Source organism: Pituophis catenifer, unplaced genomic scaffold, assembly GCF_029215685.1.
Source record: "Pituophis catenifer annectens isolate HBS135680 unplaced genomic scaffold, rPitCat1.0.hap2 SCAF_2, whole genome shotgun sequence".
NCBI classification, from domain to species: domain Eukaryota; kingdom Metazoa; phylum Chordata; class Lepidosauria; order Squamata; family Colubridae; genus Pituophis; species Pituophis catenifer.
The window spans coordinates 108048742-108063413 of record NW_027256882.1 but is presented as its reverse complement, the minus strand read 5'-3'; the positions used below and the strand labels follow the sequence as shown (position 1 = coordinate 108063413).

General features: G+C 34.8%; 1 protein-coding gene across 1 annotated transcript in view; it reads right to left on the bottom strand.

Annotated features, from left to right (window-relative positions):
• Window positions 1-271: 271 nt before the first annotated feature.
• The window catches only part of RBM27 (RNA binding motif protein 27), a 41616-nt gene continuing 27215 nt past the window's right edge, over window positions 272-14672 (bottom strand). The window contains exons 15-22 of the mRNA XM_070937345.1: window positions 9652-9774; window positions 8920-8994; window positions 8629-8793; window positions 8031-8135; window positions 7750-7941; window positions 6628-6714; window positions 6133-6243; window positions 272-3722 (exon numbers count right to left, since the gene is read on the bottom strand). Of these exons, the coding sequence (XP_070793446.1) occupies window positions 3636-3722; window positions 6133-6243; window positions 6628-6714; window positions 7750-7941; window positions 8031-8135; window positions 8629-8793; window positions 8920-8994; window positions 9652-9774 (945 nt within the window). The 3' untranslated portion in view covers window positions 272-3635. The remainder of the gene's footprint in view (window positions 3723-6132; window positions 6244-6627; window positions 6715-7749; window positions 7942-8030; window positions 8136-8628; window positions 8794-8919; window positions 8995-9651; window positions 9775-14672) is intronic.

Below are 14672 nucleotides of genomic sequence, written 5' to 3'. Positions count from 1 at the left end.
TACATTAAATTCAAAAAATTTAATTTAGGATGAAAAACTCAATATTGATTTTGGCCATGGTCACGAAACTATTTTGTCTCTTGGATGGATCTTGGATTGTTTTATTATGAGTTACTCCAAGCTTTGGAGCAGCAAATTATATGCGTTTTAAGGTTGGTAATGATAAACCTTATAAACACATATTCATATTCATATACATATACACACATACACACCATATGCGCGCATTCACAGATGTACACATCTTTAAAGAAAGCAAGCAATACAGCTCTTTTCTGAGTATTTTTTTCTCTGGAATGGTTACTTTTCCAAATTTCAATTCAAACTTTTTTTTTTTTAATTTTAAACCATTCCATGTTATTTCTTTATTGCAAAAAGTCAACATGCATCTTAGAAATTCAAAGTGTAATCAATAAAACAAACATTACATGTATGAATTTAAATGTATAAACAGTTAGAAATCCAACAATATCTCCTAATATACTATTACACAAGTTCACAATCTTGTAAAAACTATAATACAAGTTAATGTACATTGAGAGGAATTTAATATTCCTTTTCACATGATTTCATTAAAAATGTTGAAGCATCTCCACTGTATGTGGGCAATTATGGTTTGTTTGTTTTTTGAAAAGTTTCAGATGCTGTGCATTTTTATATGTAAAGATTAAAAAATACACCACAGTTAAACCAACAGTTTATATAGTAGTAGCATTAATATTTGTAAAGCTTTAAGGGGATGATTCATTGAGCATTTACATTATGACATTCTTTTTAATGCCAACAGAGTGATACATTGCTAAGTGGTTAGAAAGGAATATTATATATATATATAGTAAAGTTTTATTAGAATACCTAGCTTTCAAGGTACTTTGCGGGTGTATTTATATTATGCTTTTTGTTATGGCTTATGACTATGAAAAGGACAATTTCACAGCAGGTGGTACCAGAAGTTACCAGTAACACAATAGTTTTTTTTTTAACCAAGTTCTAATACACAACACAGGGAGTTTCATAGCTACATCAAAATGAAGGTCACTTTGAACTAGTTTCCTATTTTCTTTTTAAGTGAGTTACCACTATGCTGCCCATTACTTACATTCTCAGTAACACAATAGTATGCTTTCAATACATAAATTTAGGGGCACAACTCAGTTTTGTGCTTCTAGGCTGAGAAATTACATTTAAGTTGTCACTAAAGGATTTATGCGTGTCAACTTATACTGAAAAACACAGGAAAGAAAGCAAAGATGGGAAAAAGTTTAATAAATCTCTGTTGGCCCCTGTCTCTTCTCCATGAAAAAAGCTAACACTTTTGAGTAAAGATATTCATTCTCTCCTGAACAGCATGCTAACAAAAGTTATCTAAAACCATATGAAAAGGAATCCCATCCAGTCTAACTGTTCCAAAAGCTAAGGAAATTTCTCTTACAGCTTCGTTCAGTCAACTGTAATCTTCCAAATACAAAAATACAAGAATTCTTATGGAAATCTAGATGCTGGTAGTTTTTAGTACACAAAAAAAGCAAAAATATTTACAAAATTATACAGTTCTAAGAAAAAACCCTGTACAGTATATATATATATATATATGTGTGTGTGTGTGTATATATATATATATCTTTCTCTTTCTATATATATATATATATGTGTGTGTGTGTGTGTGTGTGTGTGTGTGTATCTCTATATACGTATACATAAACCCTTTGTTCCCTCTATTATTAACTAACTGTCCAGATTCAAGCATTTTCTTGCTGAGTCAATATATGTGATGGCCACATACTGAGCCATAAGCATTCTAAAGATATCACAGGCAACGGGAGAAAAGCAAGGCTTTGCCTGTTAAAGTGTGTGCAATATTCGTGCTTTATTGTCATAACTTAATTCACTGAGATTCAACATTAGTAGGAATGTAGCAATAATCTAGAACACAAAGGCCTTTACATAAAGAGCAAATAAGAGCTGGTAGCATATACTCTTATTCACTTACGGATGGAATTCAAATGGGATGTGCTTTTATAACAATGTACATAGTTCCCAAAATGTGAGGAAGGAAAAAAAAAGTTCTGGTAGCAAGATCTGAAACCTAATTTAGGTGTTTGGACACTTAGATTCAATTAAATACCACTATGCTAATCTGAATGTAAGAAACCTGAAGATATAATTACATTTTTGAATTAATGAATGCAGAGGTGCCATGGGAATTGATACAGTAACGTTTGCCTTGCTTCATCAATCTTAACTTAAATGCAGTGACATCATATGCTCCTTGCATAACCTGCTGCTCTTATCTATGGCTAGGATGGGGATAACAATGGCCCTTCAAGTGTTTCTAAGTACTGTCCTTAAAGTCACAGTCAGAATTCCTATAGTAGGCTATCTGGGGAGCTTTATCAGACAGCTACACTTCCTCACCACTGACTATGAGAAATAGTATACAAAAGCACTAAGAGATGATCCACAGGAGGACATATTTAGAATTAATAGCAGCAAGAGACATGGGATATAAAGATCTATTGCCCTTGCAGTAAAAAAAAAAAAAAAAGTAACATAAAATCTACCAAATCTGCACCATGAACTACCGGTATTTGGTGTTTTTTTTTTTAAAGGGGGAAGACTAGACATATTTTTATCAGCATGCGGATAAAAAATGCTTAAATCAGTGTTTTACTTTTTTCCTCAACTCAACATTAATTTTTAATGTGTTATAACTTGAACCCACAGTATTATTTTAAGTGCTGGCTTAGTATCTATCATTTTAAAACAAGATTGTTTTTGATTTGCAATTCTGTGGGTTGCAAGAAATACATTACTTGGAACAGTGCATTGGCTTTTCCTTAAAAAATAAAATCCAGCCATTAATTATCCTGAAGCGAGTTCTAGAGATAGGGCATTTTCAAAACAAGTAATTTCACATTACCAATACTGTTAAAAAAATATTCCTGCTGTTGTAATTTTTAATAGTTTTTTAAGGCTGATACGTTCCACTGAACTAAAATGTGAAATCACAGCAGAAGTGGTTGGTCAGTTCCATTCCTAATGGCAATTAAAAGAATGTGTAAAGATGGGGAAAAAACAAAAGAAAAGGAATCACCATCACCAATGCTGGCAAGAACTGATAACCATATTTCGGATAGTGGAATATATGAAAACAGCTCGTTCACAAACATATGTGCAATTCCTGATTGTTTTTCAGTCAAAATTTACTTAAGCTGCCTGCCACCCAATGAAAGGAATTCTGAATTAACAAATTCTAGACAATGTTGATGAATTTGACTTATTGTTCTCATCTCAGATTCCACATTGCTAACAAAAACTACGAAGTCATTGATATTTAATAAAACAAATTGTTACTTTGAAATCAGAATGAACAAAAGTTGGGCTTGAAAGACTAAATATATTTCACTTTTATAAGATCACAACCATTTTTACAGCTTTGTAGAAGCTCTGGGCCTTTGGCTGATCATAGCTACTTACTTGCTAAGTTTACATATCAAACACATTTGTTATCTTAATGTATATATTTATAAAAAACAAAAAACAAAAACAGATTTTTGGCTCATGGATTTCCTTTAAATATTTTTTAAAAATTTGAGTTCGAACAATTCTAAAATTATATGCTTCCTCTTGAAGTTTCATCTTCTCCAAGAACGGGATTCATCTTCATCTTCATCTTCATCATCATCATCTTCAGGTAGAAATAAATCTGATGTTTCTGTCTCCTAAAGAAAGATAAAATTTATTGTGGTTATAAAATTATAGTGATTTTAAAGTCCTTCATAAAACTACATTTTTTCTTGGGATGATCTCCGAAGAAATCTAGCTATTTTGGAATCAACCATGCAAAGAAATGCTAACAAAAATTCTAGCGATGGAATGGCAGCAATACTGAGTACTATGAAATCAATTAATTAATTAATTTATCAAATTTAGAGATCGCCATCTCATTCTGGAAAGAATACAAGTAAAAATATTTTTAGAATTAACACTTGTCTAATGCTTGATCCATCTGTAATGGCCTGTGAGAATAACCTTGGCAGAAAGGACAAAGAAGGAAGAACGGCAGCTTAGAGAATGGCCAGACAGGAGATATCTCAGGCCAAAAAAGGAATGAGGGAGAGATAGCATGTCAGAAGGGATCCTCCCTAGTCTCTGGAAAGCAGAGGCAAGGGACGGGAGAAGTTATTTCAGACTTGCAAGATTCTGCTACAGACCTTACAAATAAAGGTAGTGTTTATATTCATGGTTTTGGTTTCCACTTTGGACTATCTCAAAGGACTGACACATCATTTCAAGTAGCTTTACTTATAATATTAGCAAAATATAGATCAGAAATATTTCATAATAAAACACAATCTGCTAATTTTTAAAAAACATATTTAAACATAGATGGCTTTCAAAATATCATTAAAAGTTATTGTTAGTACGTGTATACATCACATTGCGTTAGTTTAAAATTCAGCACAATTTACAACAGAATAATGAAAATGCAGAAACATAAATAAATTAAAACCATAAAATAGCATTCATTACAATGGTTGATGGTAGAAAGAGAATAAAAGTAGAAGAGAACTATGCAAGCAGTATTTGTAGAGGGAAGGTGTGATGAAGAGACAATCTTCAACATGTGGCTGAAATATGTAGAAGTACCGTTAGGTGCCTCATGAATGTATCTACTGATTTGCTTTATATTCTGCTTTTTGTTCAGGGTGATGTACATAATGTTCCTCCTAATTTTACCCACAGGCACCACAAAGAAGTCCCAAAGTGCTTTTTCAAGAGGCAACTGGCAGTTATGTCAATAGGGTTCTAACACATGCACAGTCTTTGCTCTTTAACCTTGCTGCTAGAAATTCCTGTTGATCATTCCAGCAGTTTCATATTGATGTTAAATCCCATGGAGAACAAAACAATGGCTTGTGGCTAGACTAGCATATGCTAATTAACCCTAGTACTCTCCTTTTGCATGTCAAACCACAGAAGTTCAAGCAGGATCAACAGACCTGTATTCCCTTTGTCGTGTTATAAAATAGTGAAAATTATTGCTTATTCTGTGTTCTCAAACCAGGCCTGAACTCAGATGGAAAAAACACAGTAATAATTAATAATGTTGACAAGACCTTCTGAATCCATGGAGATGAGTTTGCTTTCTTAAGGTTGGCAGTATAATTCCAACATGGAAGAATCCATGACAATATCCATGATTTGCTCTATCAACTCTTTTCAGTTAACCTATATAAGCATAGGGAACTAAAAATCCAGACAATATGTGAAAACCCGACAGTTAGAACCAACTTGACCATAAACCTTAGACTATTCTAAAGAGCTCCGCTATATGGACATTTGAGAATATAACAAAAAACACAAAGCAGATATGATTATATGCATTAATTCATGGTTAATTGCCTCCACAGCAAATTTACACTATTTGCATTCTTGCCACCTTCCAGTCTAATTCATTATTGACAGGCCCCCACAAATCCAAGCTGCTCAGATTCCACAATATTAGGGAAACATTTGAGGGTGACTGTACAAACGATACACTGATATTTCCCATTCCTAATGTCAATAAGGTATAGAAAGAAATATTGGATTTGTTTTCTGAAAAATTTCTCAAATTTGTACAAACCCATCAAATTCCCTAGATCTCCATGGGAGACAATCTTAAGTGATCAATAGATGATATAAAAGCAATGGTGAACTTTACCAGACATTGGCCATGAGCACTGTAATTTCCCTTCCAAAGTAAAACCTTCAAGACTTGAGGTAAAACTAAATCAAAGGTATGCATCTCTCTATTACTGAGTCTGATGACAGCTCAAGGTAGATTTATAACTATCATAGGATCATTGTTCTGGGATCAACAGCACATCTGAAAAAAAAAAATTCAGCAAGTTTGACCAGAGAAATGGTTGGGCAGCAGAATAGGCCCACTGATTTGTTGTTCCAGCATCAAGTAAAGTCTTCATAGTGTGATCATTCAGAGTTTTCTGATGAGCAAAATGGAATTCCTATTGACCAGAGCAGTTGGACCATCAGTTCATATTGCTGCTGTGTAGCACAAAACCAGATGGTCAATGCTAGTTTTTAAGAAATTTTAAAGGACAAGCTATTCAAATATTATTCTAATACCTCTTCCTTGGGCTCTTCCTCCTCAGTTTCTGTAGACACAGAGGGTAATTTAGGTTTATGCCATGATATCTGAAGTCGTCGGTCTTTAAACTTTAAACCTTGATTGGCAGCCTAAAGTGGAATATTTAAGTAAGAAAATAAAGTGTATTATATTCTAGGATAAAGCACTGGCTATACAGCATGTCTCAATTGAGATCTCAATTAACTCTACAGTGATTGATCAGTACTCCTTGTACTGCATAATCATCACTTTCCATATCAACGAATCTAAGTTCTTTTCTGATAATTTAAGTTAAACATTAGTAACTGGATGAATTATAATCTATTATCAATTTAAGCACAGCAACAGGATTTAAACATTTAATGCCTCAAAATAGTTCATTTGAAACCTGTATATATTTGCTGGTACTTTCAATTACGGAATATGTTTGCCTTAAAAAACTGGATAGAGAGAGTAGTAGAATATTCTTTAAAAACTTAAACCATGTTACATACGTTTTCAGCTTCAGAGCGGGATTTAAATGTCAAAACAACACTTAAAGGAGATTCCTCCTCTTGAAGGCCTTCAATGTCTCCAAATTGCTGAAAACACAAAAGATTGAGATTTATCTTCTTTCACTGCTAAAATAAAATTGATGACCAATATATTATTAATGATTAAAGTATACATAGGCAACCTGGTGCCTTCCAAATGTTTGGACCTTAATTTCTAATCACTGGTTCAACACAACATGGTCAATGGGAGATGTAGACCAAGCCATTTAGACAACACTTGGCTTTGCTACAAGAATTCTAGAAAGGCCTCTGATCTTTCTCGATAAAATTCATGTCCTTGGACAACAATCTTTTTTCTTAGCATTTTAGGAACCATATTAGTCCCCAAATATATAGGAAAAGTATACATACTTGCTCCTAAACTAATGCCAGATGACAGCATGAGAAATCTGGGTTTTTCAAAAACATCATAATTTTGGTTGCAAATCTGATCCTATGTGTCTCTTATTTTAAAAGAATTTCTGTGGTGTTTAATGGAGCACACTCTTCATCAGGCACAAGGTTTTAGCCAGATACTGTAGTATCTTTGAAACTCAAATTAACAAATCAATATTTATTTATATAATTGACATACTTATTTTACATTTAGGAATGCTTTTCAACTATGTTCTTGCTTTTGATAAACTTTAAGTATATTAACAGTGAAAGAGAAAGTGATGGTTCAGACAGACAGAAAACTGTTTATCAAATTGCTATTTGTTTGTAGCTCGTAAAAATCACTTAATTATCTGTAAAGAAAGGATCAAATCAGTGACAATTAGTTGGTATTAACCTTCAGCCTTAAAGCATATTGATGTTGATTGTTAGGCACATTCACTGGAGTGTAAAGGCAGTGAAAGTTAGATTAATTCCATAACTAACAAACATTGACAAGATTGTCCAGTTACAGTTCCACTAAAGGATATTAAACAATATACTGGACAATACGTGGTCAAATGAGTAAGTACAGATTAAGTACTAAAACAATTACTGCAGCTATAAAAACGAAGTTAGTTTACTTATTCTAGAATACTGCACAGAAATTGAAGTATATTTGGTTTTAGTTACAAATTGCTAACTTACTGAAAAATGTTGCAGTACTTCGTCTTTCTCTTCTTCCACAAAGCCTCCAATTGTTAGTGCTTTGGGGCGGTGGTCCACTACCATGTGATTCACAATACCCCTTCCTCTCCCTCCACGACCTCGTCCTCTTCCTCTAGTTTGAGCGGACATTGCTTTTCCCCGACCAACAGGTAAGATTCCTAAACGAGCCGCCTGGGCAAAAGGAATATACGTCAATTGTTTGTGGATACTGTGTATACCTAACACCAGAATCAAGATGGCACTCTACTCTACAAACTTACCTCCACCTGTAATTGGCTAAGTTTTTTTCTCAGTTCAGTTGTATCTTCCCCAGAAGACAATCTTTTATGTAAGTCCAATTCTGCATCTAAGAGTTCTTTTTGTGCCTTTGAAAGGAGAGAAGTGGTAGCAAAGAATTCATTTCTTTTCTTCTAAAATTTTATACATTATCACTTAGGTTTCAATTTCCCAATATTCTAGGGAAAACATGGTGATAAGTTGTATCTTGCGGGGGTTTTTTTTGGGGGGGGGGAGGGCAGGAATCCAAAATGTGGAACAGCAAAAACTAAATAAATAATTCTATGTTAAGAGATAAAACCAAAAGAATGGATATAATACAGTGCTGATTCAGACCACATGAAATGTCTTGGGTAATCAGTGGTGTTAAATAAAAATCTGAAGATTTCAGCTTTGACCGAACAATTGAAAGAAATATGAAAGATGTATAACAAAATTAAAATATTGAAAGAAGTAGCAAACTTTTATAAATACCTAAATTTATGTAATAGTTTGTAAGCAAAGGCTATTTCTTAGCCCACAGGCATTGAATCAACTGCAGATTTTAAAATAGAAACATGTTAAAACAATTGTATAACTTACTTCAGTTTTAGACTTTAGCTTTGATGGTGTAGAAACAACAGAGGAAGTTTTTAATTCATCTTTCAACTGAGAAATTTTTCCTGTTAGCTCTTTCAGAGTCTTCATAATCTCTGCTCTTTCCTCTGGTTTCGTGGTTTTATTCTTTTCCAATTTTGATATTAGCATCTATGAAAGTCAAAATAAAAATACCATGCTATTCTGAAAAGATTTTACACACAATCCATTAAATATGCTTACAAGTTATGTACAAAATTAAAACTTGGAAGTTAATGTTAAACAAATCAGTCATACCTTTTGACATTCTATTTGTTTCTCCAACATTTCCTGCTGTTTCTTTCTCATGTCTTGTTGCAATTTCATTGCCTCCTACCAAGAAAACAAACAAACATTGAAGTAAAAATGGTTGACCTTACTATATACAATAAAGAAATGTAAATCGTATCTTTAGATGATCCAAAACATTGTCATTTGGATTATGCTATTTTCTTCTGCAGCATTATAATTCCCTGGAAGACAGTAATTATTTTTCACCACTGATATAGTCTGTGGCTTTGGTTTCAGATAATTCAAATCCAGATTGGGATTCATGTCTTGTGGAAAGCTGCTACTACTGACTTTCATCATACATGTCAACAAAGAATATCTATAAATAGCTTTGGGTTTAAATTCAAATTACCCTGTAAAAAGCTCAATGTGGCAAACAATGCTCTAGTTGTCTCTCACATTCCTACAACTATAATCCTTCTATGTTGAATCAATGTGGTATTTTTTTTTTGACTGACTGAGTTTGAAACACAAGCTTCTTCTTTCTTATGAGAAGATGATCCTTCTATGGACTTCAAATGCCAAGGAACAGTGGCAGACTTTACAGTGTTTGAATAAGACTATAAAACCTCTTCCAACCAAAGAGTAAACCTGAAAGGACTATTTGAATTTTTCAAGAAATAATTATTCAGGTTGATGCAAATTCTATTTCATTCAAAGGTTACAGCTATTAAATACACTGCAGTGATATGTGTTTACCTGTTTCTTTTTAAGAACTTCTTGGACATCATGAGATTTATTTCCTGTACCAGACTTATTTCCTGTCTTCATATTGGAAGAACTGTAAACCATCTTTGAATGTGTTGTTGAAGAAGGAAACAACTGAAAGCAGCAATTATGACAACACATTAATGGTGCCATTAAACTTTTTGCAACTATTTATGGTAATTATTTTAAAAAGATCAAATCAAACATTCTCAGATGGTATTTTGCCAATTATGCAAGGGTGGAATTTAGATTGTCTATTGGTGCCACTACATTACCAGAGCTGACAATTGCAATTTATATTGCATATCCAAATTTAACCAAAAGTAATAGTAGTTTTTTAAAAAAAGTTAAAGTCACTATATTAAGAAACAGAAGATAATTTGGTGGCTATAGTAAAACTATTTATTCTAATTTAGGTAAGCTATCCCTCCATTTAGAGATGATAGGAATTACCAGAACACCCTAAAATGTAATAATTGTGAACAAATATACTGTACAAATCTTTTTCAACCTAGCGTTTTCCTGCAGGTGCAGAGTCCATTTATCAGATTAACCAATGCCATTTCATGTGATCAAATCCAGCAAGCAAGTGCAAGTGGATGACTTTCATATCCGCATTGTATTCTGCCATCTTTGCTTTGGTTTTCTATGCAGACATTTGCCAACAATGTTAAAGTGGTGAACAGTGCAGGTGACAATCTGGGTATTGCTTGTAGTATGTGGCACAAGCCTCACATTTTCTATTATTGGTGCAATATCCATCTGCTGCCGGACCACATTGTTGATGTGGTCAAAAAGGGAAATGCTGAATGACCAACTGAGTATGCACATCTCCATGGCATGTAAAAGGCACTCAACACTATACGACGTTACTGGCGGACCATCAATTTATATTATTTCAGTTTTAGGTGAATTGGCCTATGCCTATTGCAGAGCACTGCAGTGATCTTACTCCTCCACAGCCATGTTGCATTCACCTTCACACACACACTACCTCATTAATGCCACCATCACTTTGCAAATAAGATCCTAAGTAACTTGGAGTTTGTCTTAGTAGATCTTTGCTGCCAACCTGGATAGTGGAGGTGCTTTGGTTGGTCTCATATTTGGTCATCCTCATACTGAGATGCAAACCTAATTGGTTAAGATGATCATTCCATGTCTAGATACAGTGCTGCAGTTCTTCCCTGGTGGTAGATATGAGCAGGATATTGCTGATATATGGCAAGGCCCACGGCCATTGTGCTGTAGGTTTTGCATGAATATCCCAAAGGCGCTTTTTCAAGAGGCAACTGGACTTTCTGTTTTTTTCTTCGAAGACGTTTCGCTTCTCATCCAAGAAGCTTCTTCAGAAGCTTCCAGAGCTGAAGAAGCTTCTTGGATGAGAAGTGAAACATCTTCAAAGAAAAAACAGAAAGTCCAGTTGCCTTTTGAAAAAGCACTTTTGGAATAACCATGACCTGGATGATTGAGAATCTCCATAGACGTTTTGCATGAATATATCCATGAGGAGGATGAACATCAATGGCAATAATGCTGAGCACTGGTGCACATCAATGGTCACAGGAAAGCTGTCAGAAAGGCCGGCAGTGCATAATACCTGGCTGCTGGTATTAACATAAAGCTGATGCAAAACATGGTCAAAAGCTTTTCTAGTTCAAAAAAAGCCAGTTTCTTCTTTTCTCCATGCTGAAGAATGCAAACTGTAAAAAATAGCCTTGGTTGATATTGATTTCAATGATGTCATGGAGGGGCTGGTTGAGGATCTGCTCAAAAATTTTCATTGTATGCAACAGGAAGTGGATTGGTGGGCAGTTGGAGCAGTCTGCTAGCTAATCTTTGTTCTTGAAGAGGGTAACTATGTGGCCCAGTCACCAAGCATATAGCCAACATGGTACCAAAGAGGTTTGTCAGTCAGTCAGTCAGTTGCTGTGCTGCAAAGTTCTAAATTCCAGATGTCTGATGATGACAAGACTGTCTGGGCCAGGGTCTTTCAAATTCTTCATGTGGCTGATAGCTTTGGCAACCTCTTAAGATGTATCTTGCAGGGCTAGCATTAAACGAGCCATCAGAAATTGGTGGGTATGGAAATTTGACACTAGAGATTTCATCAAAGTACTGCTGCCAGTGTTCCCAGATTTTGAGTTTATCTTAATGTTGTCACCTAATTTTGTCTTCAAACCATAGGTAGTGCTCAATGTTCATATTGCATGCGCTGGCATGCATTTTTGCTAGTCAATAGATGGGATTTTTTTTTGCTTTCCTTTGTGTCCAACTGTTCATATTAGTCCCAATAGGGATTGGGTATGACTTCTATGAATTTCCTTTGCTGTTCTCTTTGCAGTGATAGACTTTTGCCAGTTTTCATTGGCCTTCTGCACATACCAGTTCTGTAAGCCACCTTTTCCACACTTTCTGCTGCATCTGCTTGTTGATTCGATAGCAACTTAATCTCATAGTGCCAAGTGTTATTCTTGCAAAAATGGTAAGGGGCTTGAGGAGAGCAGTCCATGTGGCATCAGTTCAGCATGTGGTGATTGGAAGAAATGTGATGTGATTAATAATGATCAACTTGTAGTCTTGTAGCTTCTACCACTTGTTTTTCTCTGGACTTGCCCTGCTGCTGTCATGCTTTGAATGCTTGCTGATCTTCTTTTTGGCAATAAGCATCTTATGTTGCGGGGTGAGGCAATCTGATAAAATATTTTTTATGTCCATGATATTGGGGAAGTCATATTGTTGCACAAGGACAAAATCTGGAGCACTATTATTGCATTATATGATTATACAATTTGTACAATTATACTTTGTACAAATATATTTATAATTCACAAAGCTTACATGCATTGTAAGTAATTATAGAAATTAACATGTCAATTCTTTTAGTACAAATGTCCTCTAAATGGAAAAATGCTTTGTTTTTAATTTGGGGAAAAAGCAGTCCAATGGAACACATTCAAAAAATGCTTTGAGTATTCTGTTTCAACAAATTAAGATTTTTTTTTAAAAAAGCAAATATTTCAATTATAGAGAACAAAAGGAATTTGAAACAAGTCCATGTTCTCTATTTGTGTCTGAGATTAATAAAACTAGGAAGAAGGATCATCTATCATCCTTGGATGCAGGGTGGATAAAAATCAATGATTTTTTTTAAAAAATCAAAAAAATCAGATTTTTTTGATTTTTATTGAATTTATTTTAATAAAAAACTTTTGGGGTAAAAATCTATTTTAAGATAGTTTTCTATTTAAGATACATAAATAATTTAGTTTATTCAGCATGAAATGGAGCTTAAGTTATGTAGCATGAGGCTGTATATTCTGCAACACTGGGACTATCGGTGAGTCAACAGTGGGTCAAAGGAGTAGTAGAGATGACAGTTGCTCTTTAAAAATTATGATTTAAATCGAGTTGATTTAAATCAAGCCTTTTTACTAGTGATTTAAATCATGATTTAAATTGTGATTTAAATCAACTCGATTTAAATCAAATCCACCCTGCTTGGATGCATGTTGTACTGCATTTCAGTACAACAACCATACTGCTTAGGAGGAATCAACAACCAATTGCATTTACTTCACCAGAGCTCAGCGACTGATGACACCAAATAATTAAAAAAAAACTATCTTAGACACACTCTTTTATTACAAGCTTTAGAGAAGCTTCTTCCTCTAGCCAACTGCTCTCAAAAAACCACCCAAGCACAACATGGCAATGTATTGTATTTTGCAAACTACCTCCAAAAGGAAGTTTTAATGCCCTTTTGTATTAGTCAATGTTTATACTGCCAAAGCTCAATATACAGTTCCAAGAAAAAGTATGTGAACCCCTTGGGATTACGTAGTTTTGCATGAATTGGTCATAAAATGTGCTCTGAACTTCATCTAAGTCACAACAATAGAAAAACACAGTCTGCTTAAAATAATACTACACAAACATTAGATGTTGCCATGGTTTAATTGAATATAACATGTAAACATTCACAGTGCAGGGAGGAAAAAGTATGTGAACTTTTGGACTTAATAACTGGTTGATCCTCCTTTGGCAGCAATAACTCAACCAAACGTTTCCTGAAGTTGCAGATCAGACCTGCACAACGATCTGGAGTAATTGTGGACCACTCCTCTTCACAAAACAGTTTCAGTGTAGCAATATTCTTGGGATGTCTGGTGTGAATCGCTCTCTTTAAGGTCATGCCACAGCATTTCAATCAGATTGAGGTCAGGACTCTGACTGGGCCACTCCAGAAGGCATATTCTGAGCTGTTGAAGCCATTTTTTTGTTGAATTACTTGTATGCTTTGGGTCATTGTCCTGTTGCATCACCCATCCTCTGCGGAGCTTCAGTTGGCGGACAGATGGTCGTACGTTTTCCTGCAAAATGTCTTGATAAACTCTGGAATTCATTTTCCCATCAATGACAACAATCCGTCCAGGCCCTGAGGCAGCAAAGCAGCCCCAAACCATGATGCTCCCTCCGCCATGTTTTACAGTGGGGATGAGGTTTTGATGTTGGTGTGCTGTGCCTTTTTTTCTCCACACATAGTGTTGTGTGTTCTTCCCAAACAACTCAATTTTGGTTTCATCTGTCCACAGTATATTTTGCCAGTAGTGCTGTGGAACATCCAGGTGCTCTTTTGCAAACTTCAAACGTGCTGCAATATTTTCTTTGGACAGCAATGGCTTCCTCCATGGTGTCCTCCCATGTACTCCATTCTTGTTTAATGTTTTCCTTATTGTAGATGTGTCAACAAAAATGTTAGCATGTGCCAGAGATTTCTGTAGGTCTTTAGCTGACACTCTAGGATTCTTCTTTACCTCATGAAGCATTCTGCGCTGTGCTCTTGCAGTCATTTTTACAGGACGACCACGCCTAGGGAGAGTAGCAACAGTGCTAAACTTTCTCCATTTGTAGACAGTCTGTCTTACCGTGGACACATGAACATCAAGGCTTTTGGAGATACTTTTGTAACCCTTTCCAGCTTATGCAAGTCAACAATTCTTGATCGTAGG